Below are 26,940 nucleotides of genomic sequence, written 5' to 3'. Positions count from 1 at the left end.
CCACACCATGCAATGGAGCAGGATTCCCTTCCTCTCCTCATTGGGACATGGCAATTTATTGTTGTGAGGAGAGAATTCCCTGTCATTTTAACCTGAGAAAAGAGCAAATCAATTCAAAAATGCAGTGCTAGCATAGGCTTTCCACTCTCAACTGGCATCAAACAACACAGGTAAGAAAAGGCAAGCTACCTCTGCAGCACTGAAGGTGGGATGGAACAATGACACTACGGCAGTTGTCTGCAACAAAATGCATTGGCATGAAAATTAAAGCACCTTTCAGAGCAATCTCATGATTTTGCTGAGAGAAAACTGAAGGAGGGCTATCAGGACACTGCTTTTGTGCCTGAAGCGCTGGAACGCAGAAGGACCGAGCTCACATTTAAGCTTTGCACTCAACACAGAACGAGACATCGCATCCCTTGATGCCTCTCTGCCACATCTGATAGATCAGCAGCAAGTCTGCTTTTATCTGGGTTTCTGCTGATCGATTTAGACAGCACACCCTTCAGGACTCTACTACAGCAGCATTCCAGTTTGGGAATACACACAGAATAGCTATTACATTATTCCTTGGGGGTACCATTTCACATTGATTGATTCACTGACAGATTAGATAGGATGAAGCAGGCAAGCCCCATGGTGAGTTTCCCCCCTTCCCCCCCCCTCCACAAGGAGAGCTGCACGCATCCCAGTTGATTGAGGATTTCTCTTTTGCCTGTAGCTGGTTAATTTTTCACTGATGCTATAATCATGCGAATGGTAACCGGGTTGCCAAAACACTCAAGCTCATACAGCCCTGCAGTCAATTCCCAGTAAGCTGAAGCTTGGCATGGAGTTTAACCAAACACATAGAAAAACTACTATCAAGAAAACTGCCAGCACAGTAAAGTTATTGATATTGGAACAGAGCACAGGCCTCAGTGGCACACTGCAAAAGGAAAGCCCAGGTATACAGCTGGCTGTTTATTAAACAAGGATGAGAATTGAGCCTTTTCAATTCAGACTTTGATTTATATACCTATAAATCCTTCAGTGTGAAAGGAGTGTAAAGGAAAAAATGGCACAACTTCAACTGTAGCTCTACAAACACTACAGAAAACTGAGACTAAAGAACAAGGGATATGCCCATCGTTTTTATGCAGCTTGAAAGAAATTAAAAAACACCACCACACAAGCAGCTGGACTATTCTAACCTTCTAACCCTAATCCCCCTTTCACATCACTCTCCTTCTGTGATGGGCAGAAACCATTTACAGGTAACTCTTATTAGCCTGCTGTTAGCTGCTTCCAGTTTTGCAGAATATTCCCCTTTAATCCCTTGATCTTTTCGTGTTACACAGATGCATATATAGTACCTAGAGCCTGATGCAAGCACAACACTCCCACGCCTTGAGCAGAAAAAAGAGTGTTCTAATAATTAAGAAATGTGGAAACCTGGGCAGGTTGTACACTGCTCCTTAGTCCTCCACAGAGGCTCAGCTGCTACTTATCAAAAGGGTGTTTTACAGGATGGTTGTCTCCTTCCCCCTTCATTGCATGACCAGAAAGAGCCACAGTGGTGGGGAGGAGCTGGGATGAAGACAGAACCTGTGATTTAGACACAACCCTGTACAATTAAATGCACCACAACCACACAGCTCCAAAAGGAGGGCTGAGGAGCACCTGGGAGGAGTTTGCTCAGTCTCAAAACGCTTGATGCTCTAAAGCACATCATTAACACCAGCAGTGACAGTCAGCAGCCTGCATGAGGAGTGAGCAAGCCCAGACCCACACTGAGACATGCTGGCAGAGCAGGTCACTGTCATTCCTGCCCAAACCCATGTGTATTTGGCATTTGGATTGTTCCCATTCCATGAGCTGCTTCTTGTGTTTCCTTTACCTTAGTAACCACAGCAGGCATGCTCAAACACCTACAACGTGCTGCCAGAGACATCTCATGTTGAGGAGTGGAGGCGTGAGGAGCAGCATTTCTGGCTGAGAAAACACTGTGCTGTTAATGCTCCAAAGGCAGGGAGGTCAGAAGAAAAAATACTAAATGCAGCTTTTCCCCCAAATAAAACAGGAGATCAAATAGCACAAATCTGTGCAGTTGCAGAGGGAGGTCTGTGCTCTGCAGCTCAGAAGCAGCAGGGTCCTGCTGACACACTTCAGGGCAGTTTCATTTTTACCTCTTCAGCCCCAGATCCAGCACTAAAAGACCTTCAGCAGTGGCAACGCTGACAATCTCACAATTGCCTCCAGCAGATAACAGCTCCCTTGGACATGAAGTGAGTCTAACCCAATTCAGATTAGCTTAACTGAAAATTTTATGATCTATGAACACAACAAGAATTAGTCAAGTCTCAGTTTTGCTCTGAGCACGGCACACTGATTTCAAACACTGCACATTACAGATTAGAGGAATGGCCTTTCCCTAGAGATATCCTGGATTCCAAACCACAGCACTGTATCAGACACAGAGCCATTTTTCTCCTGCTGTAGCCAAGAAAGCACCTTGAGAAATATCTAATCCAGTAATGGAAACTGAACCACCTGTACTCTACAAGCCTCCCTCCCACTCACCTGATGAATCAGTGTTGCAATAAAGCACATGAAAATTAAATTAAGCACCATGAAAAGATTAGAGCAGTAAATCCGCCTTTCAGTTACTTTCATGCATCACTGTGATTAAATCATTCCTTAGGTTCACATTGTCTTCTTCAAACCAAAATAGGCAGTGGGCAGGACTATGGCCTGTATTTTCTCCCTTGAATCAGAGAGCTGCTGTCTGTACCTCCATCAATAGTGCCACAAAGCAACCCCTGGAGCTGAATCTGACTCCCTTGCTGCCCCCAGGTCCTTTTGGCCCAGCTCTGTCCCCCTCCTTTGCTGGCCAGGGTGGGGATATTCCCAGGGTCACTACCATCCTACTGGGAACTGCCCAGCTGAGAACATCCATTCTCCTCTTTGGGGAAGAGAACTTAGCACCCACAGAGCCTGGCTTGAGGCTTCTATCTCTCCGTCCCCACTCACACCTTTTTGGAAACTTGCTGGCAAGGAGGAAAGGTGGCAGCTGGGGACACATCCAGTGCAATGGCTGCTGTACAGACATTGCTGAATACTGTTGCTATCTCCTACATCAGTGCAAAGAGGGGGAAGGAATATTTTGACAACAAAGATACTGCTGCACCTGGATGAAGTGAGGAGGTTGCTACACAGTTTAAAGAACTTTCCCCCTCACTTATGTTAAACAATTGTTTCACACTACAGTGCTCTAGGTTTGCGTAGCACTTGAAAAATATGGTTTCTGATCCAACAGTAAGTCACATGTGCTTATGTGTTTATTTCTCTAGGAACGCTGCCTTGCTTCACTTAGTGCAAGCTACAAGCATTTCCAAACTCAGGTTTCCAAAATCTAGTTTTTAGATAGCAACATCTATGGTCTCCACCATGGTATCTGTACAAGCACCTATAGGAAAGGTAATTACATTGTCAATTAAATGTAGCCAATTAGTAACAGTGCAGTCTCCTTACTAGTTCCTCACCATGCTGGAAGAAGTACATTAAAAATGCGTTCCACCTACCAGATATGCCCACATGTCTAAAGAAATCAGGTCTCCTTGACAGCACGCCATCCCACACGCCACACCGGCCGCTTGCTGGCCCTCCAGCCCTGCCATGCCGAGAAGTCTGGGGGCAAGGGGATCCACCCCACAGCTCCTGTCGCCAAACCCCAAAAGGCACACGTAGAAACGGCGCCGCACAAAGCACGGGCACAGGCGGCAGGTTACCCTCCCAGAGCTGCCAGCGCTCAGACCCTCGCTGAAATCACGCCGCCCGCAAGCCAACTCTGGGGTACCACGTTATACTTAAAAATAGCCAGCCTGACAGCACGGGGGACAGGAAGAACAGCTAGCATGGGAGGCGGGGGAATGGATTTATTGGAATAATTTAGGGCGGGGAGGGGGGGCGGTATTTGCTTTTATAGGGTATTTTGGGGAGGATAGCATCGGGGATTCAGGGGAGGACGTGGCTTCTTGGGGGAGGTGGGGATGTCCGGTGCGTCTTACCTGGCCGGGGCGGCCGAGCCCCCGCGCGGTGCCGCGCTCAGCACGCCGCGCCCCGCCGCCGCCGCATCGCCGGGACACGCGTGGGACGGGAGCAGGGACACGCGTGGGCCCCGCCGAGCCGCTCCCCCGGCGGCACGGAAAGCGCGCAGCGCCGGGCCGCGGCCGGACAGCTGCTCGGGGGAGGCGGCGGCAGGAAATACCAAAAGACTGATCCAACCACGCTAGGGAGAGAGGGAGGGAAAGAGAGGGGGGGAATGGAGAAGAAAAATAGAGGGAGAAAAAATAAAAACGGAGGAGAGGGGAGGAAAAAAAAAGGGGGGGAAGGAAATGTGCAAAATACGGGCGGGATCGGCGCGGAGCGGGCGCGGTGCTCGGCTCCCCGCGGGAGCGCCCCTGGGGAGCGCTTCGGCCTCTCCCGGCCGGAGCTCGGCTCCCTTCGGTTTGTTATTCCCCCCCACTCTCCCAGCAGTTTGTCTTTCTTCTCATCGGCACAGCGAGAGCCTGAATCCGAGGCAGAGTAAATAAAGCAAAACCAGCAACCCCTTAAGCAAGGATCAGGCGGACCCCCCGGCCAGCAAGCAGCAAGCCATCCCTGGGGTTCACTGACGCCACGCGCGAGATAATGGAGAAAAGCCAACCTGGAGGAATCACCACGCCGAAGCCCTGCAGCTGCAGGAGCACTTTGTCTCAGCATCCAGCCACACGCCTCCGCCGACGCCGTGGCTCAAAGGCGCCCATGCAATATGCAGCCCTGACACGCAGCTGGGCACGCTCCCAGCTTCGCCTGTGCATCCAGAGAGAAAAATCAATCCCATGGCAAGCACGGACCCCTAAGCTCCTCCAGATGAGGAGGACAGTCCAATCATCGCATCCCTGGTCTCAGCCTGCCCTTCCCTTCGGGGGAGGCATGACTTTACAGGCAGCAGAGTATTTGGTAAAGCATCACGGCAGTAAACGACCCAGCCACACGCATTTAACTGATGCTTCCTCTCTCCTCCACTCTGCGGGTCCCACGGTTCAGCGCTGGACCGAGAACAGGAAGCCAAACAGGAACACCTCCATCTCCATGGGAAGAGGGGTAGCAAAGTTCAAAGGCACCCAAACTTTCTGAAACCAAAAATCACACGAGGGGATAATGTGACCAACATGAGTCTGACTTGCATCACTAAAGTCTGAATCACCCGTGTACAGCTGAAGCTTTGGTGCAAAATACAGCATGAAGCTCAGACTCATGCTTCTGAAACCAGAAGCATTAAATCATGTGCCTGAAATGCTTTACTACCCCACCCTTCACAGAAAAAGCCAGATCCTTTTTCTCTTTAGTGTGTGCAGGGGCAGAACCAAGACAAAGATCACTAGCTCTGATGTTCCTCATACTACACAAGAAGCCAGCTTCCAGCACTAAAAAGAACCGACTCATTACTTGAAAAGGTCTCCCAGATCTTAATGAAAAATCCTGAATTCATCCCAAGATGCAAGCTCAGCTTGGACCAGGGCACAATTTCTCTTACTGCCTCCAGCCAACTCTAGCCTGGCATGGACTACAAGCCTTCACCTTACATCACTGATATCCACATACCTAATGCCAGTAGAGGTAGCTGATTTTCTTCTGGTGAGCTCAATAGGACATAGAGCAGAATGCACTGTACCTAGCTAGGAGTAGCACATGCTGCTGGAAGGAGAAGTCACCATCCATTTTTGCTCTTTCCTGGAAAGAAGCACTATAAACACAGCACAAACAATGAACAGCTCACACAGCCTAAGCTGTCCCTGCTATTCACAGAGCCCTTCTCTACCCATTAGATAAGCCCCTGAATCACTTGCGTAGGGCAGGTGATTCTAAGTTCACCTGTATTTGTTGTGATTTCTGCCATCATCTGCAAGGTGTGGAGAGTTGTCATTATTCCAGCCGCTTTTGAGTTGGTTGGGATTTTCACTTAATCCTCACCAAAATTTTGCCCTGAGGTCAAGCCTGTACTGTGCAATGGGGCAGGGCAAGCCTGTACTGTGCAATGGGGCATGGAGATGCCAAGGCCTCTCATCACCCTGGCTCGGGGCACTGCCAGGTTGAGCCATCCTCTGAGAGCATGAAGCACCTCACCCTGCCTCATGCTGCCTTCTCACTCTCCCTGCTGCCTGCTGTCCTGTCTGTTCCAAGCCACACTGGAGTCCTTTCTGTGTTCTCCACTCCCTTGTCTGGTACAAATGGCTTTTTAACAAAAGCATGGACTTGACATTGGTCCACCTGTCTGTATCCAGGCTGGCTTTGTCCCACCATGGCTTCTCAGCTACTTTGGTACAGAGATCTACAGTTTTTAGCACCCTACTTGAATCTTGGTGGGACTTAGAATTTGCTTCCCAGGGATTTCCATTTTGAACATTTTAAAAACCCTTCTAAAGTGTTTTGGCTAAGATTTATACTAAATTATTTTCTTATCAGGCAATCATTCCTTGATTACTAGGGTTTCATCTGCCACATTGCTACACAACACTCATTTGATAAAAAAACTGAGCATCCAAAATTATTTCTGTCAAAACAGTTGGAGACCCTGATAAAAGATAATACACTAGGTTTTCCTATGTGCTCTAGGACAGTGCATGAGGCATTAGTTATGTCAGTTCAATTGTCAAAATTTTGTCCCTAAACTGGAGAAAATGAGAAAATTTACCTCAGACTGATGCTTTGCATCGTGCAGCCATGGCATTTCTCATGGTCCAGGGAGCCATGAACTTGAATTTGCTGTGTCTTCAAACCTTGCACCAGATGGGTCCCCTGACTCTGGGTTAGAGCAATCCATCACTTCCCTGTCTGTCTGTCAAAGCTGGGACCTAGATCTGTTTTCCTCCTTATAAATCCCCCACAGGAATGTGGGGAGTAAGCAATGCAAACACTAATATTTTTAAAGACCATTTTCCACAGCCCTCTAGTGTCTATTCTGTTAACAGCCATTCAGAAAACCCATCTGCTGGTTATGTGCTGTCTGCAGTCCATGCAGGTACAAGTGGGTAGAGGTAGAGTACAGAGCTCATAACCCAGCCATGCATTTGGGGTGAGCTTTGCTGTGTCCTAATGCCACCTGAGCTCCCTAGCTTAAAGCCAATTCCTCAGTGTCCCCCAGATATCACATATCCCTTTGACAGAAGCTCTTTGATGGATGTACCTTGCAGTTAGGGCTGAGGACCCTTCTGGCTTCAGCTGTCCTTTGCAAGAAATCAGCATTCCTTTCAGGGGGTCTGCAGCTGTGGTATTTCCTTTGGGCATTTGCAGTTTTGCAACACTAAGCTCTCCTACCACAGAAACAAAATTCTGTCCTAAAAGGGCTCTTAAACTGGTGTGAACTCTATGATAGACAGGGTAACAAAAGCAGCAAAGCACAATAAGCTTTAATTCTAGTGCTGGGAGAGTCTAGTCAGCTGTTTCAGCTGTTGTTACTCCAGTCCTAAAAATCCAATGATGCAACTCAAAGACCTTAATAGTCAGAACACTGAAAAGCAGTATCTCACATATTTTTATGGCAACGCTTGGAGATGTGCAACAGCACAATATCAGTGTTGTCTTGAAATTGTGGTAAATGCAGACAGGCAGGTGAGCAGCAGCAACAGAGAGAGTGCTCAGTTCAATCAGGTCAGCAGCCTGCCTAGGAAATTGTTGCAGTGCTTTCCCTGCATCTTCCTTTTCAATCCTCCACCTTTCACAGCTGCTGAACGAGCTCCTCTTCCCCCAGCAGAGATCAGACCCCACCTATGTGAACTGTAAATGCATACTCATTTTGCAGAGTCCAGCAGACTTGCATTTTATGCTTTCCTATGTCTCACAACAGAGTTACAATAGTTCTACAAGCTCCCCTTCATGACTACATAGTTAAATACCATAAAAGCCATAAGATGATCATATTTCTATCATTATAATTACTACAATGGCTCTAGAGCCATAACCACATTAATCAGACATCATATGAGTGGTTGTTAGCATTGTAAGATACTTGCCCTTAAGCTCATGGCACATAGTGAGACAAGAAGCAGGAAGCTTAGAACAAATGAGTGAAAAAATGTTATTAAACACAGGTCTTTATCATTAGTCATAAGCTTCAACGCAGTTGTATATAAATAATGATAAGAAAAGATCACTTTTACCCAGAAGTGTTTTCCAGTGCAGTGTTCCTTAGCAAAAATATTCAGTGTCATAGCTGGATAGAGCAGGAGTTTCTTGTTAACAAATAGTAGTCTGTCTGTTTAGAGCTCTGAAAAAAACATGTTTGTTCATTTTACATCTTGAAAAACAGAGCTGCTGCTAAACCAGGATCCTAATTGCTAGTTTGTTGGAACAAGTCTCTGGAGGAGAAGGTAGTTAGAAAAACCACAGCCATCTCCCGGGGAGCCACTAGAGACTGGAGTCCTCTTGTGGCAGAAGGTAGAAGAAAATTTCCAGTGACTGATTACTGCTGAAAGCTGGGACCCAGTAAGAGGTACAGGGAGTATCTACTCTGTAAAGAGCTTTGTGCCTCATTGCAGAGCTTAAAAGCAGCAGCATGAAGACTTCACAGCTGGCAGTGGGCAAACTTCAAAAGGAGCAGGATGCCACAGTGTTTTGATAGTGCAGACTGCTTCTGTTTGCTGTGGTAGCTCCTTTCTGTTAGTGTGTTCACTGCTGAGATGATGTTTCTGACTGGGAGTTTTTGTTTGGTTTTTCTGTCTCTGTTAGCAGAGGTAATTTTTCCCGAGTGGTTTGCTAGCGAGAAATTTTTTCCTGGCTAATATATACACTGTACAGTATCAGAGGTCAGCTCCCATCCTTCTTTCCAGTCTGGCTGAGGTGGGCAGATAACACAAATCTGAGACCTTGTTTAGATCTTGCTGCTTTGTATTCCATCTCCTTTTCTGCTCTGTTGTCTCCTATCTGCAGTAGACTCTATGGTCTGCCTTGAGCTCATATTAGGAGACATTTCTATGAATGATGGATGTTGGCCATGTTACTGCCATGATCCCTGCCTGGAACATCACTGCAGAAGATGGAGTAAATAAATAACCTGAAAGTCTTTCTATACTCACACACTGTGGTCAGAAAGCTTTCACATGTCCATGCTTGGGCTTGGGTTACAGCAAAGAGGTTTTCTGGCTAGCAGTTTCACCCTGTGGGCCAAGCCTCCAAAGGGCTCATAAGCCTCTCACAGCTTTGGTGGTCCTGCAAACAAGATTTTGAGCTTTCAGGAAAAGTCTCCAGCAGAAGCTTGTAGCACAGGCTTCATAGGCAGCTTTAAAGACCTGCCCGTAACAGGATAAAAGATCCCAGCTGCTCTCACCTGGTTTATTTTCTCTATCCAACCCATCAGATGCTTGGATGGCGCTGTGCTTTCTATAACTTTAACCTCAAGGGTGTTTTTCAGGAATCTAAATACAATGTCATTTCAACTATTTTACCCCAGACCTCATTCCAGAGAAATTGTTTGTGGTCTTAGGTATCTTATATTAAACAAGACTTCTAGGGCAGACCTTACTTTCCCTACCCTGTATCCTCACCAATATAAACTTCTATCTCAAAGGACTCATTCAGGAATCCCAAACTAAGGTCTGTGTTGGGAAGTAAAACTGTTCCACATACATGAGTCTTACCATAGCTGGAGTTAAATGATGTTTAGTTGTGACTACCCAAGTTCCTAATTTCTTACTGCTCAGCTGAAGCCAATTCATATCAAGCACCATGGAGCTATTTTATTTTTCTCCAAATGTTTAAGCCAGCAAATTAAACTGAATGCTGCCATTATGGCTTTGGTGTGAAAAATAGATCAAAGAGTTTGGCTGCCATTGATTTGCTCCCACAGGCCTGGCCAGTAACTAACTGCAAGTATCATTTCAGAGATGAGCCCAACATGCTGAACTGATCTGGTGAGCAAGGTTCCTTCTGCAGCAGGCTGGAAAGCAGCTAACATATCCAGGATCTGACAAATTTTCCAGTGAAATCTGGGCTAGATTTCAAAACCCTTGATAAGACATGACACAAAACCAATTTGGTATTCAAAAACATTCCAATAGCTCTTGTTGTTGGTCAGTTTTCAAGCTAATTACAAAGCAAGCTAGCTGTTATAAAGTCTTGAAGGACAAAAAACCCATTAATGTATATGTAAACATATCCATAAGTAGAATCATAGCATAGTTTGGGTTGGGAGGGATCTTTAAAGGCCAGCCAGTCCAACCTCCCTGCAGTGAGCTGAGACATCCTCATCTACATCAGGCTGACCAGAGTCCCATCCAATCTGACCATATAAATATGTGTGTAAATGAAGTTCTAGCATGGCTGCAATGTGAGTCCATCCCCTGGGCAGCAGTCCTCTCCAAACTGCTGCAGCATGGGTCACTTCCATGGGGCTTCTTCACTATGGAAAGGCTGCTCTGGTGTGGGTTCCTCTCTCTGTGGGCCTCCCACAGGGTTGCAGCCTCCTCTCAGGCATCCAGCTGCTCTGGTGTGCAGTGGGGTCTCTGCATCCCTGTGCATCTCCATGGCCTGCAGGGGCACAGCTGCTTTACCATGGGCTGCAGAGGAATCTCAGCAGAGATTCCCTCCTCCCCCTCCTTCTGCACTGACCCTGGTTCCTGCAGGGCTGTTCCTCTCCCATGTTCTCATCCCACTCTTCTCTGGCCACAATTACATAATTACAAATAATACATTTTTTCTAAAAAAGTGATCACGTTTTCTAAAATATCCTATCACAGAGGCATTACCACCATTTCTAGTTGGCCCAGCAACACTTCTGTCCCTGGATTGCCAGGGACTGGCTCTCCCTGAAGCAACCTCTGTAGCCCCCTTGCTGCCAAAAGCTTGGCCATGCAAACCCAATCCAATACATGTATTTCTATAAAAGATCCTCCTATCAGACTCATAAACATAGATCTTCATATGGGCCAGTACCAATCTCTGCACACATACTTAGTTATGTATTGACTGATCAATACTCTGTCCATAGATAGACCTGGATCTAGACAGACAGAAATCACATCTTAATTCCTATTTGTTTACTACTTTGTTCTCTTCAGAGAGGGGCATTTTGAATTACAGTTGATTGAATCTAGTTCCTGACACTCAATGTATGCTATTGATCTGGAGGTCAGGCCAGAGAGTCACAAATCAGCTCTATTAGTAGCTCTGTAATAACATTGTATCATATTCCCAAGCTTGCAGCTGCTTCCCAGGTTGTGTTTGTTGTCATTCTTGACCCTTTTTATTTTGCCTGACTCTTGACTCACTCTTGTAGCCAGCTCCTCTCTAATAAATTATGGAACTTTTCACAGCTTCTTCCCTGCTCTTCTCTCTGAAATTCATCTTTTGGCTCCATTTGTGATCAAGCAAAAAAATCTCCTTGGCTGTTACAACTCATTTTAAGGACTCTTTGTTATTGCTGATGCCTCTGGTGAACTCCCACAGGGGCTTGAAGGAGATCAGGAAGAAAAAGTACAATATTATTTTTTGCTGCTTCTGAAGGGCATCTGGCTTGTCTGCACTGAGGGATGCCAGTATTTTTGTCATCCTTTTGCTTCAAACAGGGACACCTGTCCAGTGTTACAGTCAAAATCATAGAAATAAAAGACAAAATACTGAAGCCTGGATGAAAAATGTTTCCTGAGAACAGATCTAACACTATCAAAGACCATGCTCTTCCTTACAGCCCAAAAGGATGGCACACAAAGGCTTGTTCCAGAGCAAATTGTCAGTCCCTTTTATGCCACAAAGGACCTGGTTTGATCCCAAAGTCACTAATAGATCTGTGCTGTTGCAGTCCAAACACAGAGGCACTCTTACAGAGGATGGCTTGATTTAGCTACTACTGGAGTCCTGAAATAGTGGGATAATACCTAGGGAACCATGATGTCCACATGGGTGATGTGATGGTGGCCACAGAGAACTGTAGGTAGTTGCTCCATCGTTTTGCAAATTAAATTATTTGTGCTCTAGCTGTTTCCAGCCCTAATGAACTGTATTTTTCCCCTGCCAGTGACTGTGTCTCCTGATCCCTTCACACAGTGAACCCGGGCTTGCTGTGGTGTGTGACTTTCTTGTGCTGTCGCTGCATTAGCAAGCAGGAGCACATCTGTAAGGCAAAGAAATTGGTAGTGAGGATGCAACATGCACACTATTTGCATTTCAGAGAACTGGCTTTGGACTAGCTTTAGTCTGGTTCCATCAAGTCAGCATCCATCAACAACTGCAGCAAATTAGGCATGCTCCTAGAGTGCATCTTCCCATGCTGATTCACTGAAAGGGATTCCAGGTGCATGTACTCTGAGGCTGCTCTGGCTATGAATCAAAGAGCAATAAATAAAAACGATCTGGATATTTGCCTCAAAACCACATTGCTGATCTGTCTGAAAAAGAAAGAGAGTGACATCTGAGAAACTAAGAGGCTGCTGACTGAAAAAAACCAAAGAGATGGAAAAAAAATACCCTGAATGCAAAGACACGGATTTTAGGATAACATGTCATCATATCTACTGACTGCTAATAGCTCCTTAGGTTTGCACAAGCCTTGGAGCATGTTGCTTAGCCCTTCTGTGTTATGCTCCCTCAGTTATACCTGGCTGTGAAGCTCAGGATATTTGTCCCTGTTCACACCCAGGGGAAAACAGCTGTGTGGAGCAGCTAACCCATGTGGGACATTGCTGGACATAGCCCCACATTCCACTAGGCACAAGCCTTGCCATGAGGCCAAAGGCTGCTCTTTTCAATCACATATTGTCACATGGTGGTTTTGTGCCTCTGTTTTGAAGATGAACTATGTTAAATGTAGCAGGCTTTCACTTTGAACTCTCGTGGTAAAGATACAGTCATAAAAGTAAGACCAACTTGTAAGAACAGATGTCCTTTAAAAGGCAATCAGTGAAAAACATACCATAGGTTTGAACAACAAATGCTACTTGTGGTTACATTGACCAAGAAATTGCAAAAAACCACAAATATATGGAATGTGTTAGTTAAGAGTGTTATTACTTATAAGGGTACTATTAAAGGAGTAATGTTCATCAAGTATATAGGAATGAAACCAGAGTTCAAGGCCATCAATGATCTCTTGCTAACCAGAAAAGGAGACTCTCTGACATGCAATTAATCTTTGTCCTGCTTCTCAATGGCTACAAAGAAGACAAAAGAATAGTGGGTAGAATAAAATATTTCTTTAGCTGATCTTAGAGTGAAACAAATAATTACATTTGAACATGGAGAACTAATTTGATAGTGCCTTTCAAAAGTACCTCAAGTAACCCTTGGGAAAAGAGGTTTTTTAAGCAGAACAAAATCCAAATGAACCTTCACGGGTGTGGAGTCATATTAAAACCTTCAAATTTATCCTATTTTCCTATCAGAGCTGTGCCAAGCATCTCAGCCAGCTTGTGCTTCTGCAGCAAAACTTCATGTTCCTCACAGCTCTGTCAAACTGTCCAGTGAAAGCAGATGAAACTCAGCGGTTCTGGATGCAGGCAGAAAGCTCACAGGATGCCTGGATCAGCAATGACAGTGATGCAAAGCTCTGCTGGTTAAAGCCAGAGGGAAGTCCAGCATATAGATTGGTTTTGAAAAATTGCACTTGCCACTGACAGGAAATTCTTTTTATCAGGGAGGAAAACCATAATGGAATAGATCTGTAAAGGAGCAATATCACTTGGTGTCAGGTGGGGGTCTGGACATCATCATGTATTCTTTTTCTTTCCCCAGGAAGATTGCTCTGGGTCACTGGATTATGTTGAATAGGCTGGTAATTTTTAGGGATATTTGAGCAAAATTGTTTCCTCTTCTCTGAAATGCATGTCTTGGAAACCTGCTTATACATGTACACACAGTTTCTCCCTGAACAGATGTTAATTTTCACAAAATTACAAGGCTGATCTCCATGGTGAATACTAAGTAGTTTCAAGAAGTCCGTTCTCTGAGCTGGTACAGAACACAGAACCCAAAGGAAGGAAGGAAGGAGGATCTAGTGAGGAAAAAGAACATCTTCTCTCAGACTAGGTCCTGGTTTTGGCCTCAGCTGCTGAATTTCTCTTTGCAAACTTTTATGCCTTCAATTCTTCATGCTCAGAATGAAATGTTTCTCACAGGCTTTGCTTACATACATTTTATATTCTTGATGTCTTATCTACCATGTCTAGAATGGCAGTTACCCCTATTCTGATATAAATAACAATATTTTATTTCAGTTCAGTATTGCACTTCAGCACTTGTACAGAAAAACAGTCACTGACTCCTCTATTGCTTTCCTGTGAGTTTGTTAGATTTTCCCTATAAAATTCACAAGAAGTTTCTAAAACCACCAGTTTTCAGAATGGAAGAAATTTTCAAATCTGAAAAGACTTGCAAAGAAGAAAAATTATGTTTATAGAAGAAACAAATCAGTCAGAGATGGTATTCTGGATTTAGGCTTTTGCCTGTGCAGAAGTAAAACCAAGTAAGAAATGTCTTTATATGTCTTTTTTATAAGAAGGGCAGTAAGATATGCCTTAAACAACATAACCCAAAAAGCATAAGGGCAATAATTTCTCTCTTCCTCTCCTCTCTACTATTTTTTTTTTTTAAACATAGAAGAAAATTTGCTTGGAAGAGGGAAGCTGGGGATGGAAAGGTAGGAAAGGACTATCTGGGGAGGTGACAGACTCTCAGTTCTTACTCAAAGCACAGGTAAATGTCATCAGCTCAAGAAAACACAAAGGATTCCATGTCTGGCAGTTGTTTGACATATTCACACCTCACTTGTAAAAGCAAATTCTTATCTGTTAGAATGGGAGAGGATCTTCCTAAACACAAAGTGAATATAAATAGATATCTGTGAGCTTGTCTGTGCAGCTGTTTTTTCCCGGTTATACTGGTCTAATGAGACAATTCATGTTAATCCAGTGTGGACACTCTGATTTTAGGTGGAGAGTGGATCTTGTCAGAATAGCTTAAAGCACATGCAGCAGTGTAGAGTAAAAAAGACAGGCCTTGATTTTTAGACACTAAGTTTCCTCCTGGGAACTACTGCTGGTTTAATTAGAGAGGTTCAAAGTCTCTCTCCTTCTCTTTCTATTGTAACTGTCCCATGTTGATCAGCCGAGTTTGAGGAGAGACTGAACTGATCTCTGCTGCATGACATCCCCTTCCCTTGAAAAGATGCCAACTCAGCTGACAAGTATTGTGACTGTAATGGGTAAACATTAACTATTTCACTTCTTAACAAAGCACACAAGGAAATCAAAGGACCAGAGGGCCTGCAGAAACACTTCCCAGAATACAGAGCAAGATTGGCTGCTGCTATGCATAAAATGAATGTATTTAAGCCTGCCTACAGTTAAACTGCAAGAAAGTCAGAGGGAGGGCACCTAACAAAGTAATTTTTATGAAAAGGTTGAGGTTGGGCTCAGCTTTGAAATGCTAGAGAAATAATACTCTCATTAACAGGTTTTTCTCTTGTCCCCAGAGAGACATCCTTCTCAGGATCTGGAAACAGGATGCTTCCAGAGCTATAGCACTGACCTGATGGATGGGCAAGGGCTGTTGGGATGTTTTTAATGAGCTATAATGGCTTTCTTCAGGGACTTGAGAGATCAAGATGCTGAGAACAGTTTGTCTCAAATTATGACAAGGGAAAAGAATGATAAAGGATACAGAGACAGGTAATCTGCTGAATTCATTGCACTGCAGAGAAATTATGCATTGACAAACTCACTGTCTGATGATGAAAAAGAGGTTTTCAAATTACAGAAGTAGGGAGTATTGATGGCTGTGGATGAACTATGTTCTGTGGTTTTGGAGGAATTCTGGGAGAAGCCTTCTCTGAGAGGTTCAGAAGATAATTACTGCCTGCTTTTTGAGCATACAGTGATGTAAGAAGCAAAGCTGGAAATATCCTCTGCAAAAGGGAATACATATTAAGCATGTATCCTCAGCTAGGTCTGAATCCAGCCATCTTCCATCTCCAGCTTTCCAGAGCCACCACCCAACATGATCTCCAATGCAGAGAGGGTACCTGGCACACATAAATCCTCAAAAAATGGAGCAAATCCAGCCCATTGTACTGTAAACATTCCCATGCAACTGTCAGAGAAGTACACATACTCAGAAACAACCCAAATTAACTCTGGTCACAGTATCTTGTGCTTTGTTGCTCCCATCAAGGCAGAGCTGATCATTGTTCTTAGAGTTAAAAATTAAGTCTCATAACACATGCCAAACCACTAGAAAATTAACAGCATCTGTGAAAATCTAAAAACTCAGGATGGAAAAGGCCTATTGAGTCAGCTTAGTGTGTCTTGGTCCCAGATTGTTTCTAGTCCTTGATATATATTCCTCAGCACCCCCAGAAAGCATGGCCACAGCTACCCATTTGCAGCATGAGGTGTGAGCTGGGGCACAGAAAGCATGGAAAGAGAAGCTTTTTGGTGATCATAACCAAATTAAGCTGAACAGATGCACTGTTTTGGGATTATTTATTTTAAAAATTTCTTTTAAATTAGACAGGACAAGGTTTGTGCCTTTAAAATAAACTGAAATGAGCAGAATTTCTATCAGATAATGACTAGCTTTTTATGTAAGATGCACTGGCAAACCCAGTTACAGTGCAGTGAAGTTCTCCCTCTGGTCAGGTCCTGAAAGGCATTTTCTCCAAGAGCATTCAGAATAAAATGTGCATTTAACTTTTCTTTCCATTTCACACTCCATTTCTAGTGATTAATGCTTGTGTTCTAGATGGATGAAAGCTGAAACAGATGTTATCCACTCACAATGCCGTCCTGATAACCCCAAGCTAAAGGCTGAAATCCTCAGCAGATTAGCAGCTGAAATAAAAAATGGATCAGGAAAGTGGGGAGTATGGCTGAACAAATTCTTATAGGTTTTATTTCTGTGGATAACAATGCACAGAGCCTTTGTAATCTCCGAGCTGATCTGCCAGAGGAAAGATTAAATGGCAAAATTCCAGCACTGAAACCTGCAAGTCTCCTCTGCTCTACTCCCTCAGTGTGAACATCAAACTTTTTAGCAGAATGTCACTGTGTACAGTGTGTTGTGTTGTTAAAAATGTGGGGGTTTCGGCACATTTTCCTCTCATTGAAACAAAATAAGTTTTTTCTTATACATTCCTATGAGCTTATGGTATTTCTGCCATTAAAAGTACTTGCAGTCACTTTGTGGTGCATCTGGTGCTGAGCAGGTTATGAAAAATATTTGAATTTTCACTACAGTGAAACTGTGAGGGGCTTTTATCAAATGAGAAGAAACACTTTTTAGTGACTTTGGAACATTTTTTCATATTTCTTGATTCAAACCTTGGAAGTATGTTGGAGAAATTAACGTGACACAGCTTTTTCAGGGAAAAATGTATTCTCCCTCCTTTGTCCTTTTACTTCAGAGAGCTACAAAATGTGGAAGAGCTGTGCTGTATTAATCTATAGACAAGACAAACCAATTCAGCTGAGAACATGCTATTGGAAACTAGAGAAAAGGAGGAGATCCGCAATATCAATACTCTGAAGAGCAGAGAACTGGCTAGAAATCTACCAGCTGTAGAGCTCAACATCATCTAACCCACCCTTTTTTTCCCCCCCTTTTTTAAGACCCTCCAATTACTTTCTTTTGAGCTCAGGAATGGGAATATGGATGCAATAATCCAGTCCATTACCCTGCCTCAGACAGTAGCAGATGTTTCTGGGGAAGGAACCAACAACCAGCCATAGACTGGTGTAGGATAATCTTACCCCCCACATCTAAGCAGATCACAGCCTAGTCTTCAGTAGTTAAGAGACTGGCTAAAAGCAGAGCATTTCATATCCTTTTGAGAGGGTTTTCTACTCTGGCCACATCAGTGGTGAATTTCTTTCCAATACCCATCATGGAGGCGGATAGCCTTCATCAATCTGCTTTATGTATCAGATCAATTCTAAATTCCAAAGTGTTTAACATTTGAGAAAAGACTTAAAACAGTAACTCAAACTACCTTTTCCAAATGGAGAGGAGGACACCCAGCTTGCTGTGTATAACCTGTTCTTTGTGGAATTCACAGTACAAGCTACTTGAGGCTTCTTACATGATTGCCAAATCTGTGCTACTTCCACAACTATCGACAATGCATAATAAATCATAGCAAAGCAATTGGAAGTCCCAGCTCTTCCTCCTATTCTTAAGAAAAGGCCTAAAGTCCTAGAAAATAAAATTATCTTAAATTATTTTATTTGAAACTATGTATTATTTATAGTGTAACGTTGACACAACAGATACAGAGCAAGAGCAAGAAGATGAACACAATCCTTTAAAGGTATGTTATAACAAAACACTGCCAAACTCCCACCACCACCTCCCAAGAAGGGTTTGGTTTTGTTACAGAGGGTGGGATGACTTAGCTGAGGAATAACACAGCATTGCAAGTTTCAGGGTATTTATTCTGTGATGCAAAATTCTCCAGATCTTCAGTACACAGCAGGCACAGGAATCTTTGACTCCAAATTGTTTCCAACCTCCAGGCCCCACCTCCTGAGGCTGCAGTTAAGAGCCCAGTTAAAACTATTACTAAACCTGCACCTTTCCTGGCTCTTCAGTGACACCTTCTGGGGCAAAAATAGACCAAACCAATCTTAGTTCTGCAGCTCTTTTTACCTGTAAGTAGGAGTCAAGTGAGACTTTTGGAAGCTAGTTGTTGAGAAATGGTGAGCCCACAAAAACCACTATGCAAATACAGCTGCCTGGCCTTGAAAAAGCACATCTCTTTGGAGACTGGGCAGGAGATGAGTCCCAGATGGCCACAAATCTGTAAGTTTTCACTTCTCCCAACATGTATTTTGATTTCCTGAAATTGTTTACTGAGGAGCTGTTCACACTTGAACAGCTGGATCCTCCCTATAAGAGCAGTAAAGATGAAGGTGGAAGATTATATGAAAATATCTTACTTTTAGTGATGTTATCTTTGCTTGAGGGCAGGTTTTGGAGGCATCTGTGGTGGGACTCCAGGGCACAACTCTTATATTTCACTCTGGCAGCACTATAAAGGGCTGGACTGCAATTCCCACTCCCATGCAACCCCAGTCCTGAAGGACAGGGACACATATGGAGGTTCATTCAGCTGCAGAGGAAAAGTCACCTTTTTATCTGCTCTCAGGGGAACATGCTGGGAAGACAAGTAGGCTTTGCTAGGTGGGGTATTAACTCAATGAGTAGGCTGAAGCTTAGCTGAGAAAATGAGCACATTTATGAGCACATTTACAAAGAAGTCTGATCGTGAGCACCCAGAATTCAGTGTTACTGTACAAATTTACTGCCACTCAGACAAGTAGAAACATCTAATTTTCAACTGTGCATAATCCTTTAAACACACTGTGCTCCACTGATGATCCATCTGCTACTTTTTGGTACCTGTCTGCCCCAGCCTATTTATTAATCTTTAGCTTTTTACTATCCAATCAAACATCTTGGACAACAGTTGTTAATGTGTTTTGCAGCTACTGTTTCACAAAGAGAACACATAGTGAGTGAAAAAAATTATTTAAAATCTGAGATGGTCTTCAAGCTCAACACAAAACATCCTTTTGTCTGACCTGAACTAAAAGGAAGCCAGAAGGGCATCCTCTCCAGCCAGGGCAGCTGGCAGTACTGCAGGGGTGGCATGGATGCTGTGCTCTGTGCCCAAAGGCAGAGGGTCAGCAATTACATTAGTGTGACCTGCTCCAGTGTGTAAGTTAAGCTGCTCTGTGTAACTCTCCCTGGACACTGACTGCTTCCATCAGTGACATTTTCCTGAAGTGGGAGGGTTTCTTTGTACAGGAGGTGGTTTCCTTGTACATGAGGTGCATCTAACATGACAAGTTGGTGCACAGGGAATTTACTTGTAAATAGGGAGTGCTGAGAGCCACAGGTAAAGTTGTCTGTGTGCAAGGTACACAATGTGATTTGTAGCAAAAGCAGAAAGAAGTCACATACCCTATGGACTTGTGCATTAATGATCCATGGCCTTCTGCAGGAGGGATTCTAGTATAACCCATGAATCATGCATGGCTTAAAAAGAAAAGAGGACTAAAGAATTGCTCTGCTATTGGATCCCTTCATTTCTTCTCTGCAGGAGCCAAAGGCTGACCTCTTTGCCTCAGGGTTAAGTGCTCCTGTATACACTGCCACAAAGCTGAAAATAAAGGAGGGAGTTCTCTCCATTTCTGTGCTTGCCCTGTGGCTCAGGAGGAGTCCATATCTCCATGTGCTTCTTTCCTGGCCTGGAGATCCAAGTGTCTAATTCCAAAGGGTAGAGTTGTGTATCTGTTTTCACCACTGGATAAGTAAATTGCTACAATCAACATCAATTAATGCTTGCTCCTAAGCAAATGAGGTCTTGCTAAATTGTCCTCTTGCTGTGGCTCTTTGTTTGGACAGTGGAGAAAACATTGCCTTCAAAACTCCCCTACTTCCCTTTCAAACTACAGTATTATCCCCCTCTTATAAATTCCCAAATACATATTCTGGCATAAGTTTGGATTTTTTTCTTAGGCAAATCTATAATCTATATTGGAGCCCACAGAGAGCTTTTTCTGTATATTAGAGCTAATCTGCACATCTGAACACAATTTTCTGTCACTCCTTTTTTCAGGGTTAAAAGACAAATACCACATAAATTGTAAACCTCTGTGATAAGAAGAAGGCTCAGCAAGATTTTCTGGCTTTTCTGATTTAAAGAGACAGGATCTTATGATCACTGTTCACTCATGATATTGAGGCAGCGTGACCCAAACTGAGGCCCCAGCATGCTGAGTTGTTTCACTAAATACACAAATGAAAGCAGCTTGTAGGAATACAATGTTTCCAAGGCTAAACATTATGGTTTACATTTGACCTCTTTTAAAAATTGGTCTCAGCTGGCCTCAAGAACTCTGCTCGTTTTCTTATAACAGCTCTTTAACTTGCAATTTTTGCCATAGGCTGCATCCTGCTTCATATTCCTGGAAGCACTGATTCACTGGGAGCTGTGGGTCAGTGCTCCAGAGAGAGGTCTGGGGAGCACCTTCCCAACCCACCACATTCCAGATTCAGAGCTTTCTGTCCTGCACTTTGGTATCTCCACTCTCAAAACCAGGGTATGCCTTCTTTTTGCACATGACTCAGAAGGGATCCCCTGTTTGCTGTCTGGCCAGACATGCAGGAAGGAAACACTTCAGCCCCCAGGTGTAACTGTGCTAAAGGGGAGCATCCTCTCTCCTGTGCACCTGGCACAGGGTGCTCAGGGTGCCATGTGCCTCTCTGCCCCACTTGCAGCCAAAAGGCAAAATGTTGGTCCAGGCAAAGCCAAACTGAGCTACCTACACTCACTCAGACCTCAGTGAAGTGTGTGCCACCGGTGCTCATAAGTTGGCTATCAACACATGTTCTGTTGTGCTCACATTTTAGGCATGTCCATGTTTTAGGACTCTTTGCACAAATATCAATGAGAGGGCATGGCAGCAAAGGGCATGGCAGCAAACCACCAGGGTAGAATTATAACCACACTTGGCATGATGTGTAGAGCAGTGTGCCAAAGAGCCTATTATGGATTTTGGGTTAATGTTTGTCATTGACTTTCACCACTTACCAGGAAAAGCAGTGTGTTTTCAATAAACTTTGAAATAAGGAATAGATTAATTGTCCTGACTGCAGCAATCCAGTCACTAAACTTCTTCTTGGGCACAGGTTATCTTTTTTTCCTCCATAGTTGTAGATTGTGAGGGACTGTGAGTTAACCTGCCACATGGAAAGATTTCCCACCTTATACATCAACACCAAGGTGTTTTTTTCTAGCTTGGAGTAACTACAAAGTCAGATAAACCCTCAGCAAAGCACTGTGCCTGGAAATGAGGAGAGAAATTGTTCCCTGGGATTTGTTCAGATGCTCTACTGCAAGTGCCAGCAAGAGGGCCTCTTCCTTCTGACAGCAGCTGTGGCTGCAGGGCCGGGATCCCAGGAACAAGAGTGTTAGGCAGGAACAGGCAGGAAGCACCATCTAATCGTAAATGGTACCAGTTAGCCTTGCCTGAACAGATGCCCCCTGGGGGACTAACAGCCTGCCCACACTGGGCTTTGGGAAACGCTGGCCAGTAGAAAAGAGGTGAAGTGCTGCAGTATCAGAGTGTGCTGTGAAAGCCCAGAAGCTTTGGCCTTGCCTTGTTACTCCTTTGAAGCAGAGAACGAGGCTGCACTCCTAAAGGGATGAGCAGAGTTCCCTGCTTGGTACATCCTGCACAACCTCTGTGACTGCAGAGAGTGTCCCATCATCTCATAGCTTAAGGAACCCAAAGATTTAAAACTTAATAGTCTCTGTCGACATCAATCTTTCCAGAAGATAGAAAAGAGCAAAAAAAAAAAAAAAAAAAGTCAAAGAGAAGTTCTAAAACTTCTAGAACTTCTGTTCTTTAATAGTATCGGTTAAAGCAGCAAAACAGTTTTAACAGGTACTGTAGGCCTAGTGAGACTGCTAAGGAATGATAGAAAGAATATGGAGATTTGACTTACTGGCATAAATTTAGGGACATCAAGAATAGCTGCAGAAAACACCATTATTGAATCTTTAAAAATTAAAAAAAAGATAGTTTTTTATACAGAGATATGGAAAAAAGAGGAGAGGATATGGTATCTCAAAAGAATGCCTGCTTTCATAGGTATTTTTGGACTCAATTTTCCCCTTGCATAAATCAGCAGGAAAGTCATCTTCAGCAGCATATATAAGTACATAATTATCTTTAAGTAGATGCTTCATCCTGATTTAATCACATTGCTGCATTTGTGCCTAAATCAAAATGCTCTTAAGAATCTTAAAACTACAGTGGTATAAAAGACATGTAAGAGGTCAAAATCAGATACTCCAGAGTAGAAGGTAAATTGCTACTGCCAATGAGCTGTTAGAACAAATAGTATTATCTTTTACCAAGAAATTGCACTGGGCTATACTATGACAAACAGAATTTGTCTTTCCACCCATTTCCTACTCTGTTTCCCATCAGCTGAAAATGATCCTGAAAGAGCCCAAAATACAGTAAAAATTCTTAGGAAAAAAGCTAAAATGCAGCAAACTTCTTGTGTTACATTTAATGATACTTAAAGAATTACACAAATTGCTTCCACAAATAAATGAAGCAGCTAGTAATTGCCAGGCTGACCTGGTATTCTTAGGCTGTTACTACTGTAACAGAGTGGATGTTGCATGCCTAAATAATAAATACTGCAATTCAGCAAAGTAATTGTTTCATTCTCATTTAAGTGAAGCTGAGATAAGACAATACCCCATTATGGGGTGGGTTATGCCTTAACATTGCTCATTTCAGTAACACACCAAATTCTTCTACAGTCTTTTTCAAGTTACAAGAACTGGAGTGACAGCTAAGAAATACCCATTAAAAAATAAAAGAGGAATAAAATCTCACTGGTTTTATCTACTGCACAAAATAGCACACTAATTCTTTCCAACATAATGCATATCAGAACTGATAATCGAGCAGTGTTTAAATTGCCCTCTAAGACAAGATTATAAAAAGATTCACAGCTTGTTTCAGAGCTAGTTTCTAATGGGATACTTACAGAATCAGCAAGCCTGAAAGTTTCTTGGCAGCCCAGTGCTGCATATCTTCACCTTGTTTTCCCACTGCCATTCTTCAGTCAATTTGTGATTTTCCAACACAGAAAATCCCCTTGGAATTTTCTACAGGGGAAAAGAAACCCTCAAACCCCAAAACCTTTCCTCTATTCATGATCTACCTCTGTTTGAGAAGCTAAATAAAAATCTTCTTACCCTTGACATCATCCAGGGAAGAAGGAAGGAAGGCTAATGTGAGCACTTCAAGCCTATATTATTTTAAAAGCAATGCCAGCTTCCCACATCTGGCTGATGCCACACTGGCTGAAGACCCACATTGACCACAGTCTCTTCAAATTCCCTTGCATGCACTTTCTCATTTCCTGGGTCAAACGGGGCTCTGGGGAGCACCTTCTTTTAATTCTCTTTCTGTGCTAGACTGAGCACCATGGAGCTGCTTGGTGTGAATCAGCCCAGCACAAACACACCTCCCAGAGCAGCAGGCAACACTTCCCAGAGCAGCAAGCCCCCATTTCCCACTGCTGCCTACACCCTCCACAGGCACCCACAGCAGGGCCTAAGACTGAAGTGCAGGATTAGGGGCATGGAAGAAAAACAGCCCTGGGAAATGAAAAGAAGTGAGGAGATGCTGTGGGTGGGGGGAGCCACCTTGGGTGGGCAGGGAGGATGCACACACCTGAGTGCATGAGTGGGTAATACTGGAAACATAATTGTTAACAGTTTACAGAAAGAAGATGGTGATTAGTCCCTGGCATTTGTCATTAAACTTTGATGAAACTCAGTGTGTGCAACCATTTGGTTAATTGGCTACCATTAATAATGCATGACTAAACCACTCCAAAACGCCCCTGAAATGGGAAAATTTCCCTTAGTTTTGTCCCACCCCTCATTTTAGGGAAGAAAAATTATGATAGGTACAACATTGCACAGGGACTTTAAGAGCACAGATGGAAAGCCTGCCTCTTCCCAGGAGCTGTAAGCCTTCACATAGTAAAATCTTTGAAATAATCTCTGAGTGCTTAGATATTCAGGGTCTTGGACAGGCTTGTTCTGCCCTGCTACATGAGGTCTGCTTTGGCAATACTTGATCTCCAGCTAGCTGGAAAAAATCTACCTCAGGAGCATCAGTGCTTTGCACTGATTTATTCCACCTCACTTTCTTTCATAGGGCATGGGCCTATGGCTCGAGCTAATATGTTACAGTGCCAGTTGAAATAAATGGGGCACATGTGCAAACACTCAGGCATCTCATTTATCCACCTGTGAAAAATTAGTTTGGCACTTATTGTTCAGTACTGGCACATGTGGAGCTATTGAAGCTGAGATGTTTCAATAAATGTTAGGGAAAGCTGCCTGCTGCTGGCCTGTTTCCTTATCCCAAAACAGGGGTAAAAAGAAGCAAAACCTTTTCTGGATCCTGTATAGTCCAGTACAGAGAGAAATAAAATAAAAACCAGGAGACAAGCCATCAGAGACACTCCAGAAACATCTAGCACAAAGCCTGGACAAAGCTTTGCTCTCTGAAGCCTGCAGTACACCAGAGGCTGCACTAGGAAGCCACTCTGGGGGCTATTGCTCACCCTGAGCTTAGTGCTCACTTAGCAAAGTGGAAGAGAGAGTCCGTCCCCCCTTGGGTACCAGCTGAGGGCTGAGCCCAATATCCAGCAGTCAGGGGCTGGATATAAAAGAGAACAATGCTTTGTGTTTAAGATGCTGCCTTTTACCTGCAAGTTGTGTGCCTTTCTCATCCTTACTAGGCATTTCTTTTGGGCATCAGCTCAGCATGGTCACCATCACAGCTTATGTTAAGCCACCTTCTTTACAGAGATTTTGGCTGCCTCCTGTTTGGAGATTTCCCCACCTGACTCCCAGAAGATTTTGGGGGTAAGATTAAAAACCACAAGCAAACAAACGGGGAAGGTGCTACTTTGTACATTAATTCTTCTGGCTTTTCTTCTAGGCACGTCTTCTAGAGATGCCTTATGCAGTGAAACACAGCCCTGCATAAGGAACCCACACCTGGAAACATTCAGAGTCAGGACTCTTCTGGGAAGGCTTAAAGGGAGGATTTAGGGGATTTGTAAGATTTGTGCCAGCCTTAGAACTGAGATTAATGTCCCTCCAGAATACAGAGCTCTCTCATTTTTCCTATAGCCCTTTTCACCCTGGAAGAGCCTTTTAGAGAGGGAACATTTCTCCAGCCAGAATGAGATTGGCTGGTACAAATAGAAACTAATGTAACTAAACCTTGGAATTGCAAAAAAGGGAAGATAAATGAGACCCCAGTGATACCAATGATACAATTAGATGGTTTTCACATGGGACTGTTAACAATAGATGCTTTTCCAGAATAAATCCTTATGCTTTCAAGACATATGTCTTTTCAATCACCAGCTCTTTTAAGAGGTTCACAATAAATGAGTGCAAAGCAAATTAATGGAGAACATAATGTCATCACTTAACATGCCTGATGTTGATTCCATTTCATTAACTGCTAAGCACTTTATACTCTCACAGTGAGATTTTTGTTCCTCCTCAGGCATCTAATTACAAGAATAAAAATAAATTTAAAGATTCTTCCCCTTGGAGCCTACCTCTAGATATATTTCCAGAGCTATACTTTTTTTTTGTTCAGTCAAGATGATGTAGAAATTATAGTAGTGAGAAGGGGATGTGACTTTTCCTGCAGGCTTGAAGCATTTGATTTGCCTGTTAGAAACACCATGCATAAAACCTTCAGTCCTCATCCTCCAGAAAGAGTGGCAGAGAAAGCCAACAGATGAGTCAGGATGATATTTACTGTGCCCAAATTAGCAAGTGGGTGTATGCACATCAGTGTGGTTCTTTGAGGGTTGGCTTCCTGTTTGTGGAAGCCATTCCAGGACAAAACTTGAGCCTTTCTGAGTCATGTTGGTCATTTCAGCAGGGTTACACCAGTACTGAGCTGTGTTTTAGCCAGAAGATGGTTGTCTTGCAGTACAACATATACCATCAAGACAGCTTTTCTGCCAGCCCGGCTGGAAAGCAGGACACACTGGAATCATTCTCCATGGCTCTATGACTTCTCTGGCACTCAGGGTACCCTCTGCAGAGCAATCTTGCTAACTCTACATAGCCTTAGATTTCAGCAAAGCATAAATTGTTGCCCATGAAGAGCAGATGAATAAAAAAGAAAGACTAAAAAACATGTCGCTGGCTAGATAAAATTATCTTTAAAAATTAACTTAATAATGCCTGATAAGAAAGTATATACTGGTCGAGAGGATTTGAGGTATATTGTGATGAGACTTTTTTCCCCTCTTCCCTGAATTATTTGCAAAATCAACACAAATTTTCCAAGT

General features: G+C 43.6%; 1 protein-coding gene and 1 long non-coding RNA gene across 5 annotated transcripts in view; one reads left to right on the top strand and one right to left on the bottom strand.

The window, feature by feature from the left end:
- The window catches only part of OSBPL5 (oxysterol binding protein like 5), a 135,864-nt gene extending 130,839 nt beyond the window's left edge, over positions 1 to 5,025 (bottom strand). For 2 of the 4 annotated variants that reach the window (XM_018907849.3, XM_018907851.3), the window contains exon 1: positions 3,564 to 3,674. In XM_018907849.3, the coding sequence (XP_018763394.3) occupies positions 3,564 to 3,659 (96 nt within the window). In that variant the 5' untranslated portion in view covers positions 3,660 to 3,674. Of the gene's footprint in view, positions 1 to 3,563; positions 3,675 to 4,049; positions 4,165 to 4,687 lie in introns of those variants that run through there. The other 2 variants (XM_030239837.2, XM_030239838.2) reach the window with 2 other exon arrangements.
- Positions 3,745 to 4,749, top strand: LOC127059716 (uncharacterized). Its single transcript, XR_007777801.1, has 2 exons — positions 3,745 to 3,834; positions 4,519 to 4,749. It is a non-coding gene; the product is annotated as an uncharacterized LOC127059716 (long non-coding RNA).
- Positions 5,026 to 26,940: the final 21,915 nt, after the last annotated feature.

This window comes from Serinus canaria, chromosome 5 (assembly GCF_022539315.1).
Source record: "Serinus canaria isolate serCan28SL12 chromosome 5, serCan2020, whole genome shotgun sequence".
Taxonomy (NCBI): Eukaryota; Metazoa; Chordata; class Aves; order Passeriformes; family Fringillidae; genus Serinus; species Serinus canaria.
The sequence above is the reverse complement of the archived record's forward strand: the minus strand, read 5'-3'. Positions and strand labels throughout refer to the sequence as shown.